At 36.6% G+C, this 17,171-nt stretch overlaps 1 protein-coding gene across 2 annotated transcripts in view; it reads left to right on the forward strand.

The window, feature by feature from the left end:
* Window positions 1-10,201, forward strand: part of LOC116774146 (homeobox protein Nkx-6.2) — a 29,390-nt gene extending 19,189 nt beyond the window's left edge. Inside the window, exons 1-2 of one of the 2 annotated variants that reach the window (XR_004353747.2) lie at window positions 6,862-7,013; window positions 8,683-8,772. Coding sequence is in view for 1 of the 2 variants with exons in the window: in XM_032666804.2 (XP_032522695.2) it covers window positions 8,683-8,859 (177 nt within the window). In the remaining variant the exon portion in view is untranslated. Of the gene's footprint in view, window positions 1-6,861; window positions 7,014-8,682 lie in introns of those variants that run through there. The other variant, XM_032666804.2, reaches the window with a different exon arrangement.
* Window positions 10,202-17,171: the final 6,970 nt, after the last annotated feature.

Consider the following 17,171-nt stretch of genomic DNA (forward strand, 5'->3'; position numbering starts at 1 on the left):
CGATGCGACGCGGACACAGTCATGTCCGTGTGACTCGATGGAATTCGATTCCAGAGAACGAAGCTATTACGATATTCAATTAATAATTATTGTCACTTCTGTGCTGTGACACAAACCGGTCGCAGGAATTTATTTAATGTAGACACCGAATTGGGCGTTAATAGAGTCACTCATGCAAACACTGCCGTTAAGCCTGCCTGGTTCGTGTTAGTATCACTCGTACTAAACTCTATCTTGTAATTTATATTAAAGTTTCCTTTCATTCCATGACTGACCAAAGAAGTAACTCCAGACTCTACCTTTCCAGGTTGAACTTTCTTGTAGTTTCCACTTTATTCTAAATTTAAACAACCCTTAATGTCCAAATATTTGAAGGTCATAATATTGACTCAAGATTCAAGTTCTGTGAGGTTTATAAAGATGCAAATGAGCATTAAGCTAAAAATTTCGTGTTATACTTTTGAATATTCACAATCAATGAATAAGCCGGGATCCCCATTCCGAGGAATTAAATTTGTATTTCAATCGATAAAAATATGTGAATGTAGATCGATGGGTTACAAATCTTAGATTTTCCCTAAAGATGTTCAGATCTCCTTAAAGAGCTTTCCATCACCTACCAGACCCCGACATGCAATAATCCCAGCGTAATCTCATGAACCATATAGATAACACCGTAAACGGACCACCCTCAAATAATAATAATAATAATAACAATCCTAAACAAAACGTCTCACAAAAGATCCGCAATAAAATCAAAGACATGTTAACAACGTAGCATACATTCAGTAACATCCTACACGGACTCGCTAACGGCGAGCCAATCCTAAACGCATTATCCTATCGATTTCGACCGCTACATGTGTCTACTACTGAGACTACATCTTCACCCCCCGGCCGGGCGACCTCCTCCCCCCTCGGCCCCACTCCAGACCGGCTCACCCCCAACACCACCACCGCCCCCCACTATAGACAACGCAAAGTCAATATGTGGAAATAATAATAAAGGCAGGCGCGTACCGCATACGTATGTCGGCATTATCGTTGTATTATCGACATTACATGCATGCATACGAGACGCTGGATGGATGGATGAATGGATGGACAGAATGCGGATGGTTGGATGGTTATTACTCACTTAGAACGGATTTATATGTTGTAGTGCTGGAGGGATAAACTGTTACAGGGGAAGGAGACCCGCAAACACGAGGTACATATACAGAGTACTGGTTCATATAATATATATTATATATGTATATTTATATGCAAATAGATCATAACAAACGAGCATCACGGAGAGAGGACGAGATGGCAATTCGATTATAGCCTCAAGATCTGAACAGGATCGAAAGTAGGACGAGAAACAATTAAATATTCCAAATGATAGAAACGACGAACACATCCAGAAACAGCGAGGAGAAAGGTGCTCAATGTATGTTATAGAAATTCATAAGGCTTTGATGGCGGCCGTTACCTCGAATATTATGATAGTACCGCTCGGAGCAGGAGATTACGTCATAATAATAACGATCTGTGTTACTGTTTGCTATAAGTTGTACTTACAACAGCGATAGACCAATATATGGAAAATGCTCTGACATCGTCAAGTCACTCATTAATAAAAACTAAATCTAACAAAAGAGTTCAACGCACACCAATAGATTATTCTCACACATACTTCTACACTGATGAATCTGTTTTAATTTATATTACGTATTAATACAATATTTATATGGATATGGTGGTAGTAAGGTTACCATATAAAGTATATTTGTATGAAGAGGAAGGTGCCCGGTGACTAGTGGTAGTGGTAGGAGCCGGTCTGTAACGACAAACACGAGCGAGAACATACACGTAATGATTTGAAAACTTTGAAGGCTGTGAGCAGTTCTTATATCACAGTTTGGTTATCATTTAACACACTCACATGTAATAAAATGATTGTTTACGAAAACAATCACACCGCTGCTTCCTGTGACTTGTGAAAGAAATAATCTATTTGGTAATTTCACCGACTTTTGACAAAACCAAGAATAAATATTGTCTCTATCCTTGATGTATGACTAAACAGTCCAAGTGTAATGTAGGCGGCGTGTCTCTGAGAGAGTTACTCCAAAAGTGTTCCTTATATTTTAATCATTCTCCCGTACTTGTTACAAACATTTTCTCTATTTTTTTTTATCTTCTTTTCTATTATAAAACGATTTAAGACAATAATAATAATATATGCTATCAAAATCTTTATTTGTTTGTGTAGTTTTGACTTATTGTTTTTGTCTTCTTATTATATATTTATTTAAAATCACCAACTGTTGAGTTCGTCGTCGGTTCGTCACATTACGTTGTCATTAAGGTTTTATTTCGTGATCTAAAATTGCAAATTGCAAATTGCAAGTGTTACAAGTATTACAATGATAACTTAAGAACTTTCTTTGCATAAACAACACGCTGTTCTACTAACGAAGTAGTTTCTAATAAGCTAAGTGACTTTGTTCAATTAATGTTCCAAACTGCGAGTCTTAATGAATATTGCGTTACATCGACTATACCATTTAATACTAAATTCATTAATTTGAAGTTAAATACTTAGCAACTCTTACGTCACGAACCTTATCGTAGTTTCTGCAACAGATACAACCTAACTTGATAACGTTGCAGTACATAAAACCTTCTTTTGTTAAAGAATTTATCTGTTTCAATAGAATGCCTTTAGCGAGCGCTTGAATAAAAACCGTTCAATAAAATCGTAACATCATTTCTTATGTTCTGAATGAAACGTTTGTGTTTTACGACACACGAACCGTACGTGAAGGATCTCTTACGATCAGCACTTGCTTACGTCGATGTCCTGAGTCCGATGTATTACTTTGAAGACACTACTTTTATTATCTTCGTATATAACTATACATTTATATTATTTCTTTATTTCGTACGTTAAGACATCTTCCAAGTAATTAATCTTGTGGATCAGTCTGTAATTATAATAACTCCACAATCATTATAATATTTTCGAACGTTTCAAACGCACCGCATGTTATATTTTTCCGCCGACTGATAAATTGCATTGACATTTAAAATAAATCTGCCATAAATATAAAGCGATCAATCCGCTGAACCGCGAACATAAACAAAATCTTAAAATATCCGTCCATTTGTAACGCGTGTGTATCTCAGCTCCATTAATAACCCGGACTTACGCCTAATCTGCGTTCATTCCCGCTTTCCGCGCTTCTTTTTCGCGCCAAAAAACTGCCGCCATGTTGGCTGTCCGCGCAGATTTATGGTGAGGATTAAGAGCTTGATAAATAATAAAACAGTCACGGTGTGTGCGGTTTATGGGGTATTTTCAATTTGTGAACCGTGCTCGTTTTACGGCGGGGCTCCACAGGACGGACGTACGGAGAACGGAAAACACATACATCACCAATCGAACAGGTCGGCCGTAGTGAATGTAGAGGTTTCTTTAAATGTATCTCCCGATGTATAGTCTCACGTACATAGGTCACCCCCCGACTCCGACTCCGCCTCCTCGCGCAATGCATCAGCAGATATCAGTCACCCTCGGTGGAGTCGCTAGTGGGACTCAAAACAACGTAATACCTTCATTTAAATTTAAATGACAGTAAAGCCGACCCGCGGCCGCGACATGCCATTCATTGTTGTGCTAAATATCACTGCTTTAAAACGACTTAGTTTATTTTAAAAAGGGATTTTATAGAGAAGTAACTACGAATATAATTACTTACAAATCTCTCATTAAAGACTTGAAAACTTTACAAACAAGCAAAACATTTCAATTTGAGATAAAAAATCGACGGGTTAAATTATGTGTTATGTTTTATTATTTTAAAGATTCTTAATTTTTTTTACTATCAAATGCATATCAATTTTAATATATATATATATATATACATATATATATACATACTTACCAGCTGATCGCCTGTCAGCAGCGCCGTCCTCACATCTCATTATAAAATCTCTTCACATGCTGTAAGTCGGGAAGTGTTGGTGTCGCGAGCTCACATGATAAGGGAGGGATTACACTCACCCTCCACTTTAAAATAACATATCTAATAAGTGAGATTACCGATATCGCCGTACTCATTTAAATTGTTATCGGATTCGTCTCAGCCTTTGTCATTCTAATTTTTGACCATTTATGATAGTCAGAGATTTAATCGAGATTATTGTGAATTTTATGGTCGATTTACATAATTTAAATGTATAAAGATAACTTTGGATGTATAATTGAAAATGATATCCGCGAAGGAATAAACGAGCCAGCATATTAATTAAAACTTTAGAAAGTCTAAATTAAAAAAATCCTGCAGCACGCCTATCAAGATCTTTGCCGTTTCATTAAGTTAAAAAAAAAGAAATGTCAACAGAAAAAGGAAGAGCACAGATTAAATTTTAGAGGCACTTTTTCTAAATTAATTAATAAGGGAGGTGACGGCAAGAAAAAATGAAATGTCAAAATTACAACAAGATTCGCCTTAATTATGTCCGTCGGGGGTGCTGTGGGGGGTGCCGGGTTGTGAGAGGGGCAGCGGGAGAGGAGGAAAGCCGGGTGTACTAATTACATTTTCTTAATTTGCAAAGTTTCTCTGTTTCCCGTGTCCGGCCGCTACGTGGCCCTCGTGATTTGTACACAGTCTTGTTGTTTCTTCAAATTCAAATCTTAATGCTTGTTTGTGGATTGTTCTCATCGGGGATCGGAGTAACGGAAATTGATTTGTTTGCACTCAATATTATTGTTATATACTTTTGAAGAGTCGTTCCCTTAATATTATCATTAAATATTGAATCTAAGTATATTTACATCACTATTTAGTTAAACTAAATATGTAGCATGAGAGAATTTAAATGAAGTCAACGTTATTGTAATAAGAAGTTTTAAATGTAATAAGGCGTTTTTTTAGTACAAGTCATAATCATCGTAACATTCAATGTAGCCGGTTAACATTTTATACTGTTATAAAGTAACATCGAAAGGGTGCATTTTTATAAGAACGTCGGAGGGGCAAGTTTGAGATAATTAAGTTTATCGCTTTAATATCTTCTTGTCTTTAGAAATTTTTGCAAATGAGTTTTTTTAATAACGCCAAATTTGTAGCCGCTCTAATCCTTTTATGATTTATGGGAGATAAGAACCTTCTACGTTTTAATTTAACCGTCAACTGAAAAAATAATCTTCTATATATAAAATATGTTCCATTAAAAATAGAGTAGACTTTCGGCTATCAAAAATTCATTTAGGAGGACCCTCTGCATTTTTTGCTTCAATTGATAAGCGATTATTCTCAATTAAAGAACACTTATATAAAAATTAATATGATTCACAATGAAAACGGCCGTAGTAAAGCGGCGTCCATCATAGAGTACGTCCAAACAATAGATGCAGCCATCGATCAACAGTCGGCCCTGGAACCGTACAGCCAGCCAGCAATGTCGCTATCGAATAAAATGTGTTTTTTTATTTGGTATCCATTAGCGCGAGCCATCCATCACGGACACCATTCCAATTTACCTATCGCCCACAAATTCTTCAAAACGACTGATACAGTTAAAAAATACCAATACAGATACAAAACAAATTCACGTTATTTTTTTTTGTTTTCGTTCCGACTGTTCAATCTGTATTATTTACTGGCTGTAAGTCATGAACTTTATGATTTATATTTTTGGTCTGTATTTATTATCATAGACAAGTAACCGAGTTTTATTAAAATGAAGCTGAACCACGGCGATGTGATATATCTCGTGTATCTAAAGACTCGGCTCAGATCACAAAGAACGGCATTAGGTCGGATCGAGCCACTGTCGCGATAGCTGTGACAAATTATATGTGCTAATGATCACACGAACGACTCCCGACTTACAACTGACGACTCACCACTGACGACTGTCGTCAGTCATATTTATGTTTACAAATAAAGAAATCCCATTTTATTGGTTTCCAATAAAAAAGTCATAAAGTAAGTAATAAAATCCAAGGAACACAATAAACGATATATTATCATAATCCCGGGAACTATCAATTTATAATAATATTCATTAAAACTCAAAGGCATTATAAAGTAATATAACCATAAAGCCGTTAGCCAAAAAAAAACGCGTCATCCAAAATAATGAATATGAAAACAAAATGGCCGCTAAGACGTCTTTATTAGAAGCTTTACCTCCGTCGAGTTATTACACTGAAAAATAATAGATATTCACATAATTATCCGGAGCCTGGCGGTGAGACAGAGACAGGGAACAGTCAGGGTCCGCGGTCCACGGAGAAGACAAGAAGAAACAGACGGAGACGGGTGTACGTGGCGCGGTCTGTCTTTTAGCACTTAAGTAATTGAATACAGGGGTCCGGGAACACTGGGCCTGGGACCGGAAATAGGACTGAGAGTAGAAGAACGGCAAGAATAATAAAAATAATATGTTGCTTGTTTGGTCTGATCGTAAATATAATGGCGGACGGCAGGATGTTTGATGACACGGGGAGACCTTGGAACTTGCTGACTTATACGCCGTTATTATTATTGGAGGAAGTATTACTATCAATAAAACATGTACTGTGAGATACTTACACCGAACTACAGAACTGTTTATATCTTTAAACAAGATGTCATAACCGAATTAGTTCCTTCAAATTGAAAGTCATTTAAAAGAAAAAAACTACCTTAAACTAGTCTCAGTTTTTTTTTTTGAGAGTAATATATATATACATATATGTATACACAATATAATGTCAAAGAATGCTGTAAAAATAAAGTGTGTTGAGTTATCAGGTTTATAGCCAATTAAGACGTTAGCCACTTTAGCTACTTGTATTTAAATTGGTCGTAAAACACTCGTGTGTGAGGAAATTGTATTCATTAAATGAACATTGATGGCAAAAATATGAAGTTGATAAAAATATTCAGAGTGAATGAAGAACGTCCTTACAACACTAACGGCTTATAAATAATAGCTTGACTATAAGAATAGTCACCGGGAGCTATATAATAAAAGTAAGGACGAATATGATCCCTGTTTGAGAATGAAACGACGCACTATAATGTCGGCCACCGCGGACACCGCCATCACAACAAATGGAGCGAGGTTTAACACGTCGGAGTCCGTGTCCGCCCGACGAGAGGCGCGATACGATTTAATATACTATATGCTTTCAAAATATACATTCGAAATGCTTCAAATTATATTGAAATTAATAATATGATATAGAATACTAAGGTATTGTACTTATTAGAATTATATTCCGTCGCACGCTCACATAAACCACTCGGAAGTTAAAATGTTTGTTGTTTCCGCGCCTTTTTATGTTCTCAATATAGTTTCTGTTTTATTGCTCCAGTCAAAATCTGAGTGTGTTTCCTCGAGCGTACTACTGGCTACAGAGTAACAAGAAAAAACCTTATCGTAATATTAAATAACATATTGAAAGACGAAGAATTAGATAATAAGAATTAGATTTTTCAGTACAGCCTCCGACGTCTCTCATAGAGTAATGTAACCATATAAACGTTTACCCATTAAAGTGTTCAGTCTGATTGTTTCCACGTCTCGTTAACCCTCGGCGGAGACGTCGTTAACACGTTTCGGTCTTGTAACTGAGATGTTAACGTCTTCTGATACAAATAACGTCGTCTGCCGGTAGTCGGGAGCATTATACATTCATGCCATACTGTTATTATATCCGATATGATCGCTCCAGTATCGATGTTACGTCATGTTGGGGATACTATATATATTATAGTGTTCACTGAGAAAACAACTCATTCAAATTATATAATACCCTTAAATATCGAATCTTCATTTAGTTCTCGAAATTGCTTTAAAAATAATGTGCGAGATGGCAAAGAACGTAAATGTTTAACGATCATCGACTATGGGACGGCTTATTATAACGAGTTCAATGGAAGTTGAGCCAGGCTGGGTCAGGTTTTCGGCCAGACTGGGCCGAGCTGTTTCAGGCTGGAGTCGGGATCGACTAACTAATCATGAAAATGTATTTATGACCTAATTAAACTCCTGTCTGCTAGCGGGACTGTGCGACAGGGACGGCAGTCAGCGAGCTGCCTGTGAGGAAACGAGACGGCCGCACCCCGCCGCGGTGATTAATGACTGTTATATGGCTGCTTAAGTACCATGTAATTTGCAAAACGACCCTTAATTACCGTAGAACATGGCTTCTACAGCCGTCTCTATCGACCGCAACGAGATCGCACGGGAAAGAACGAGACACCGCAGCCCCCGTCCGGAAGGCGGTATTTAATGAGGCATTATGATGTCGCCCGTACAGATTAGGTTCACATGGCGTCGGCGTTGTTGACCCGCTCTTTATATTTGGCTTTCAGGAGGCAAACACGGGGTTTAGTGGCTCGTTTCCAAGTGTAGAGCCGCGCGCTGCGGCCCAGCTGAGCGCACTCTGTTTGACTTTCGGCCAAATTACGACTAGATGATTCTAAAATTTTGCCGGAAAGCTAATTCCCACTTAGAACGACCTAATAAACTAGAACTTACACGCGGAATTAACACAGTGAACCCTTTTGTGTTGAACTTATAATTAATGTTTTACGTTGACGTCTATGATGCAAACGTTTTATTTCAAAATTGTCGAATCTAAATAACTGTCTGAAAAGGGACTGTATGTTTTAATTATGGAAGTACTTGTTCCAGGTGTGGTTCCAGAACAGAAGAACCAAATGGAGGAAAAAGCACGCGGCCGAGATGGCGACCGCGAAACGCAAACAGGAAGAAATGGGCGAGGAGTGTGACGAGCCCGAACACGAGCCCGAGCCCTGCAGCGACGACGACGATGCCAAGCGACCGCGGCTGGACCCCTACCGCCAGTGATCCCACCAGACCCGTGGCGAGCGAGCCACGGACCTGCTGCTGGCGGACGCCGCTGAGCCCCGCGACTCCGACCCGTTCCGAGTCCCAAGTTCCGCGAGTGACTCCTATCAGAACTATTATAATTATAGAGAGGACGCTCCCTTCGACCTCTCCCCCTGGCAGAGACGACACGCGGACGAGCATCGTAACAGGGTCGCGGACAGTGAGTTGAACGTTCATGATGACGGTGACGACCAGCCCATTAACTTTGCATATTATCACTTCTAGCGGGGCGGGTCACGAGAGTTTCATAGTTTATATATACGCGATCGATCCGAGCGACACACTTGTAAATATTACTTAGACATATGTGATGTGATGTCAGACTATTTATTTCTAATAGTTTTTACATTCTGATGCTGTAGAGATTAATTTATGTACATTTCGATGTTAAGATTGTCGGTGCCAATTGTCTAAGGATGTCTGAGACGTCCGGTGTGAGGACGTTTCATACTGACATATATATATTATAATGTAAAGTTATATAACTCGTTAATTGAATATTGTAAATTGAAGTCCTAAAGTATCGATGCAATAATGACTATTATATGTAAGCTTATTCATTGATATCTTTTGCTTTCATGAAATTATGCTTATGAGAGACACGAGGCGGTGACGTCTCGTTCCGTTCTTTGTAAATATATTTGGAAGCGTCTTTTTGCAATATGTATTGTATATTGTATAGAATAATATTATATTGTAAATAGACATTTAAACGAATTTATTGTAATGTAACTGTAGCGATCACGCAACAAGTCACTACTGAGTAAAGTAAGCAGCGACGTAGTGTTCATTAAAACATTGATGGGTTTTTGTTAAAAAAAACATTTGTTTTGCGAAATTTATCTGATAAGCTGTAGATAACGCTAACACTATTCTATTAAAATAACCACACCTAAAACCTAATTTTGTGTGTGCCCGCACTGGAGCTGCAGTCGTGTGAGGATAATTAAAATAAACTTTTGTTTTCAATATACTTTCTAAGATTTCTATTATGGAGCTACTTAGTAAATATGAAGCATAATTGTTTTATTTTTGCATACAAAATAACAAAAATATATTTATATGTTGATCAAAAGTTTAACCACGTACACGATAAAAGTCTTATTATTTCCATTAGTTAATGTTCGTGCCCAGGTCCGTTGTTTTTGCAGTGTTTGTTGAGAGGATCATTCTTGAAGTTGATTCCTTTATCTCAAACTTCATATTATGGTGAGTGAAGCTGCTCTGCTTCACATGTTTCAATATGAACTTGCTCGTGGAGGTCAAGCGTCATCTGTTTGAAATAAACTATTAGTAAAACAAACAAGGTTTTTATTTACCCGCAATTATTATAATGGCAAAGATTATAATTTATAAAAGCAGTTGATGCTATCGGTAATAACTAAAAGTCGAAAGCGGTTTCTACATGTTCATCCATCGCGTTCGTCCATCATCTCAAACATGAGACACTAGGAACTGTATTTATTTTGATGATGGTAGCTCCGGTCGTCACCGAACTCCTTTAAAGCCTGGTGATGACCTGGAACAAGAAATCAAATAGACTTGGATATAAATCCAATAAAGAAATTGATGTCATCTATCGAGTTCCGAGATTGCATTCACGTCATTTTATTTATAATAGAGATTTTATCTTTTTCACCAGATTTTATAAGTCATTTTAATAAATATCACAGGAAGAAGATAAAACAATTCGTATCATAAGTATCGGTAAAGTTCACTTTACATATATATACAATGATAACACACAGACTGTCGGTCCGTGTGTATGTGTCGGGACAGCGTTTCAAACAGTACTTTTATATTTTCCGACAAGTTCTTCTTCGTGAAGGGCTGGCGTGGACGACGTTTGTTTATTTTAAACATTGTAATGTTTATATAAAGTGTTATTATTGTTTTGGTTATATATACATATTACTGTGAGAAGATGAATGCAGCTTCACATAGTATATATTGTCAGAGCTAAAGATAATTAATAAAATAAATTTTGGTTACCTACAAATATTTCATTTCCATTTGTCTTTAGTATATAAGTAGTAATTTTAGAAAACAAGTAGTTTTCGAAAGTATATTTTATAATGATCAGTAAATGGGTATTGATATCAGTAATAGTTTATACGATTCTTTAAATATCTACTGTTTAATATGTGCCAGTTAAATGAATGTTATTTTAACAATAGCGGTACGTTGTAACTTGAAGTCGAACACATAGGGTGTGGAAGTCAAACACACATTTATCTCCTACGGAGCTATAACTTTCCGCCGTGACAACCCTTAAAGTATATAACAGCCACTTTCCACTGCAAGTGATCAGAAAAACCTTGGAAGCAATCGAAGGAGGCGGCGAGCAGAGATCGCGACGCGACCCCCGTCGTCATGGAGACCAGCCCGGAGACCACCCCTTGGGCGAGCGGAAAACGACCTTCCGATCATAAAGTTAAGATTCATTATTATCATTTCGTGTAACCGTCGAGTATTCGAAGCCGGCCGCGATGTGGCTTGTACTTATAAATGTAAAACCGAGTTTTACCGTTCCATGTCGGAGGAGGATGAGGGATTTTTTGGTGTAGTGTGAGAGAGGGACGGGTGTAGGGGTGGTGTGAGGGTCGCGGGGTCAGGGGGGCTCGAGGGGGTCGCGGGGGTAGGGGAGGAGTGGAGGGACGAGTGGAGGGTATTCTTTCATTTGTTGCGGCGCTGTCGGTGCGATAAGGTGCGTCTGCGTTTTATTTATGAGACCATTTTAAACTGGGGGTAAGTATGTTAGGCAATTTGGTCGAGTGTGATTTCTTACCGCTGTGGGATTTGAGGATTTACGTTGGAACGAGGTCAATGTATGTAACACGTATTACGACACGGGTACATACCGCTTACAACTACACCAAATATAATATATAAATATATTAGATTGATATAAATTACTTCATAAATGTCTCTTTATTATAATGAGTTAAACAGCTCAATATGAAAATTCACTTAAGTTATTAATTGGCTTCAAACAATGAATTTATACATTTAGTACAAGTAACATACAAATTACCACACTCATTAAACATGTATAACATGACGTATTGTTCTTATAACAGATCTTCTTACTACACTAAAATATATTGCAATCTGTTTTGGAATATAATTATTATAATAAGAAATTGAATCTACCTTCAGAGAAAGCTAAAGCCTGGTCATTATCGGTATTGAAATAAGCGAGACATCCGCTTTGAAACTATTAATCGGAGCAGACACCGTGAGGTGTTCGTGACCGCTGGAATAATATAATAAAATGTAATAAAACCCACAGTTTGCTATAAAATTTCCAGCGGTTACTTCACCACCGACTTTTTGGCCACACAAGAGACATGGTCGGTCTCATTCGGGTCGATCAACTAACGGTCATAAATCCAGAACACATTGAACACAGATTGTAATAAATCATTCATTTGATTTATGAAAGTATTAATGTTTATATAAAACACGACTTTATAACGGTGCGGTGTATCGCGTTGAGGACATGCCTGGTGGGATCACCTCGCACACGATTAAAGCGAATGTTGGAAATAACACCTGTACTTACTTATAGAAATGAAGGGATGACATTAGATCAGGTCTGGAGGGCTAATCATGATGGTGATGATGATCATCATATACATGACATCTTCTAGTCTGTGTACAAACTTCAGAATACTAATTAATATAATAATTCTTAATCATTCACGTCGATCAAACACAAATTCTGTAAATTGATGTTCAAATACAATACACACACACACACACACACACGCACACACACATACGCACGCACGAGTACATACATCAACGAGATATTTTGGATTTCAATTAATTATACATCGACCTGTAAAATAAATTTAGTCTATTTCATTTGTGCTTCGTTCATAATATAATCTGCTTTTTATGTTTAATGTGATTACTGCTCGTAAGTGAATTGAAATGTGTAGGAATGTTGTAGCTTGTAATACAGCACTCGACAGAGACCCAAAATGTTACAGACCACATTAAATACAATAGTAAATGTCAGGAGATCAAATAGTTTTAGTGTCGGCTAATAAATAAAGAGATCAATAAAGTTGAAACAAAGAATCGTAAAAGAAACTCCACGATGGTCCGCGTGTGATGAAACGCGGCCGTCACCAACGGCCAGGGAGTCCGGCTCCGGTCAGCGCTTGTCATACGTATATATGAGTGTTCGTAAGCAGCATGTGTATTTATTGTAACTAAAATACGTGTATTGTATTACATATAACCGTACAACCGTAGCCTTAATCACCTCAGTGATGTTACGGTGATGTCTTAATGTATAACCGATAATTACGTGTACCTGTTGTTTTTACAAAGAGAACGTAATGAGATTGAATTAGTATTTATTATCCGCCAATAAACAGTTCAAATATTGAAATCAATTGGAGATTATTTTCAAATTAAACGAACTTATATCACACCGGTTTACTCGTCTGTTACCTTACGAATACTTTAATTGAAAGGATTCTTAATCTTAAAAAAAAAATCAGAATATAAAATAACATTAATATTTATATAATAATACATACAAAAATAAAAGTTGTCTGAGATGAAATTGTTTGTCGCACATCACAGGAGGGAGCGAGTTGGCGACACACGGTTTGATTGACTGTGAACTGATGGTTCAATTAAAAATAAGCAGTTATGATATGAGAGGAGTAAATAACGATATGGAAATATATATACGTAGGTACTACACACTTCAACCTAACAATAAGGCTCCTTTATTATATATTATAAACACGATTTCCACGAACTGCGGCTTAGACAATCTATGAATAAATCTACTTTTAAATATATGTAATAAAAGCTAAGCTTGTATGTATGTGTGTAAAGAGAACCGGTGATTTGATAATATTAATGATGTTCTTATTAATATGTAAAAGCAGGTGACGCCGAGGAAACAACAGCCAGCTATAAATCAATATAATTGTTGTAACTATTTTATTAGTTATTTCAATTAACTAACTGGTCTAGGGTCGTCACTCGTCAGGCGGACTGGTTCCAAACGCACTGTCAACACGTCGTTATACATGTATGTATCAATCAAGATCATTCTCATAAACATCGAAAAGCTTTACATCAAAGCGTTTACAGTAATCTTGAAAAACGTCTGAAAAGTATTTTAAAACCCACAGTTTTTTAAATCTTGCATTATTGTGCAGTGAAGAGATAACTTCTTTGCAGCGTGATAAGACTGAGCTAAGGAAAGTAGACTTGTTGCATGTTAGCTACATTTTTATTCTCGTATAGTAACAACACTTCCACAATAGACACAGATTAATTGCTAAAAACTAATGTGTCACCTCTCACATTTGCATCGCCCGAACTTGTCGGATTACGTTTGATTGGTGTGTTAATATCACTTAAAAGATAATTTTAATTGCTTTTTATATTTTTATTGGCCTGTGTCAACGAATATAAAAACAATCATTAACGTTTTCCTGTAAATGATATCATTTTTATGACAGTCTTGACAGTGAATTGATTAGACAAGATTTTTTACATATTTCAAAATTGCAAAATAGAAAGGAAATAATCTTAATCCACGTGGACCTGCTTCAGATGTCGCCTCATGTGTATTATATTACATAAATTGAACATTAATTAGTTGTATAATTAACTATCGACAATAAAACACAATTGATTGCTGTCATAGAATTCTGTGGAATGTTCTGGAACGAGCAGCAATTCAGAGTGGACTGTCCAAAAAAAGTTAGAATAGAAGACGGGCAAAGCATCGAGTGCTATAAAACATTGATAATAATTCGTGTTTAAACTCGCCGGAGACGATAAAGCTCCGCTCGGCCGCATTAAAACATTTTAAAATGTTATAAATAAGGCTGTTTAACGACTGAGACATGATCCACTATTAATCACGACTTCACTTTAATACCACTTTTTATGAAATGTAAATGAGTGAGGCGAGCTGCGGAGAGGTGTAGTGGACTGTGGAGGCGCTCGGGAACGACTCGACGAGCGCTCCTTATATTGAGTATCCAACTAGTTAATTAATTTAATAATTATTACGTAATGTTTTATTACGAATAACTACAGTGTACTGTTAAATATCCCTGATTGTCCAAATTTAAAACATTTTAGGTCGCCTCACATTATTCTATGCCCTGTTTAGTATTTCCTTACAAGGGTACCTTCTGATTTTGTTTTTAAACAATCTTATGATATAAATAGCCCTTTCATTTTATTGACGGAGTAAAGTAGTTTTATTTTCCCTTAACTATTATTCGCCAATGTACCTACACTTTTGTTTCCTTAATAGAATTAAATAAGAATATGTTTCCAGTGCAATAATAAGTGAGACAAGCCAATTTAATTGCATGTATATAATATAATTTAATGAGTCGAATCAGATTTTTATACAACATTAAAACCCGAGTATAAAAACTGGTAACCATCAAAAGGGAAGCCATAATCCGTCTTACGAGATGTATAGCTATATGAAGAGCCGACCACAGACGGACTTAACGTTACACTAAACATCATATAAATAAATCGGACGTTATTTATGTCGCCGGCCGATACGGATTTTATGACGGACGACTAACCGATCGACGGGACCTTCGGAGATATGAAGGAAGTATAGGAATGTCGACATTAGAAGTGTTATAAAACTAAGTAATTCTCATGATATTTATATTCGGTGTGTCCAACACGAGGGAGAAGGCCGGAGCTGGTTTGAAGAAGACGAGTTATTTCTAACGCAGACTTCTCTGCTAGGAACGAGACTAGCTGGCTATAAAACCGGAGGCCTGCTGAGGCTGTACTCTACAAAGAAAAACATATTAAACATAGGAAAGCGACTGTCGTCTCTCTGTCTCACAGCATACGAGCTGGTATTGTATGTATGTGCCGTTATGATGGCACTTATAAAAATTGTTTTAATTTTTTAATGAGTTTATTTTATTTTTTAATGTCTATTCTGTATTTAGAGTTACGATGTACTTACAAGGGTTAAGTATTTCTATCAATTATAATGTCTCCTCCTCAGATTTTATTTATGATGGCTTTTTTAAACAATTGTAAATACTTTAATATAAATCTTCACACACATGCTACATACTAAAACTGTTGGCGTCGTTGATAACTATATATATATGTGTATCCAAAAAACTAAAGAAAACAAAAAGGAGGAACATTTAAATACAGCGAAGCGGGTCGTGTTGCTCTTAGTACAAATATCCGTTTCCTGGGGCGAAGATATCACAAAACAATAGATACACCCACGAGAACACACACATACACACATTATGTGTATATATATGACACTCGTACATAGGAACCACCGAGTTAAGAGTGACGGCACAGTCAGGAAACGATGATTTACAATCACTGAAGACAATCATTTTAGTTTTTTGAAATACATCAAAATTGTAACCCCACGCAGTCAACCCACCCTACATGTTCGCCAGTCTGTCTGTATGTTTAATCACTATATGTAAGTAGTAAGTTGAAATGTTTCACTATATTTAATTCATTGAATATCTGGTATCCCGGGCAAAACTCAAATGTATTTATAAATCATTCACTAGTTATAACATTTCAACTGGAAATAGCTCGCATTTTATTTAGAGTGACATTTTTATTAAGCCCATACTTTATGATAGCTCTATATAAAGAACCTTAGTGGATTGTTTTTTAATGTAGATTATATATATCGGCGCTAGCAGCTTCAATGACGGATGCAACATGAAAATAACTTAAGGCTGTCCTCAGTTATTATAACAACTTATTTGTCGACGTTAATATTGTTAAAAGTAAAACGAAAGCAAAGACTGTTTAAAAGGAGAATAGAACTATGTTTGAATTCTGGTATAAATATGACGTCTGGACGCACGACAGCGGACTGCAGAGTTCAGCGAGTGCGGATCATAAAGAATGTGATTATGAAGAACCTTCAAGAAATACAAGAACATTTAGAAGAATTGAAGTTCCATTTTAAAATATCTGGAATGTACTGAAACAAGTGACATTAGTGACGTCAGCGAGGCTGGCGTCCTGTCTTTAAAATAATGAATTTGTAATAAATTCAATATATACAAAGTTGAAAAGTAAGAAAAGACACGCACAAAGTGTTAAGGAAAATTCTCTTATAAGTAGTTAACCTGTTTGAAGAAACACAAGCATTCATTAATTTTATTAATTGCACTATTTTTTTTTTTAATGTCTTGCCCTCTTGAAGTTATATGCGATCCAGGGGTAGTGTTCCCAAGAAATATAATAAC

The sequence above is a fragment of the Danaus plexippus genome, chromosome 20, assembly GCF_018135715.1.
Source record: "Danaus plexippus chromosome 20, MEX_DaPlex, whole genome shotgun sequence".
Classification (NCBI taxonomy): Eukaryota; Metazoa; Arthropoda; class Insecta; order Lepidoptera; family Nymphalidae; genus Danaus; species Danaus plexippus.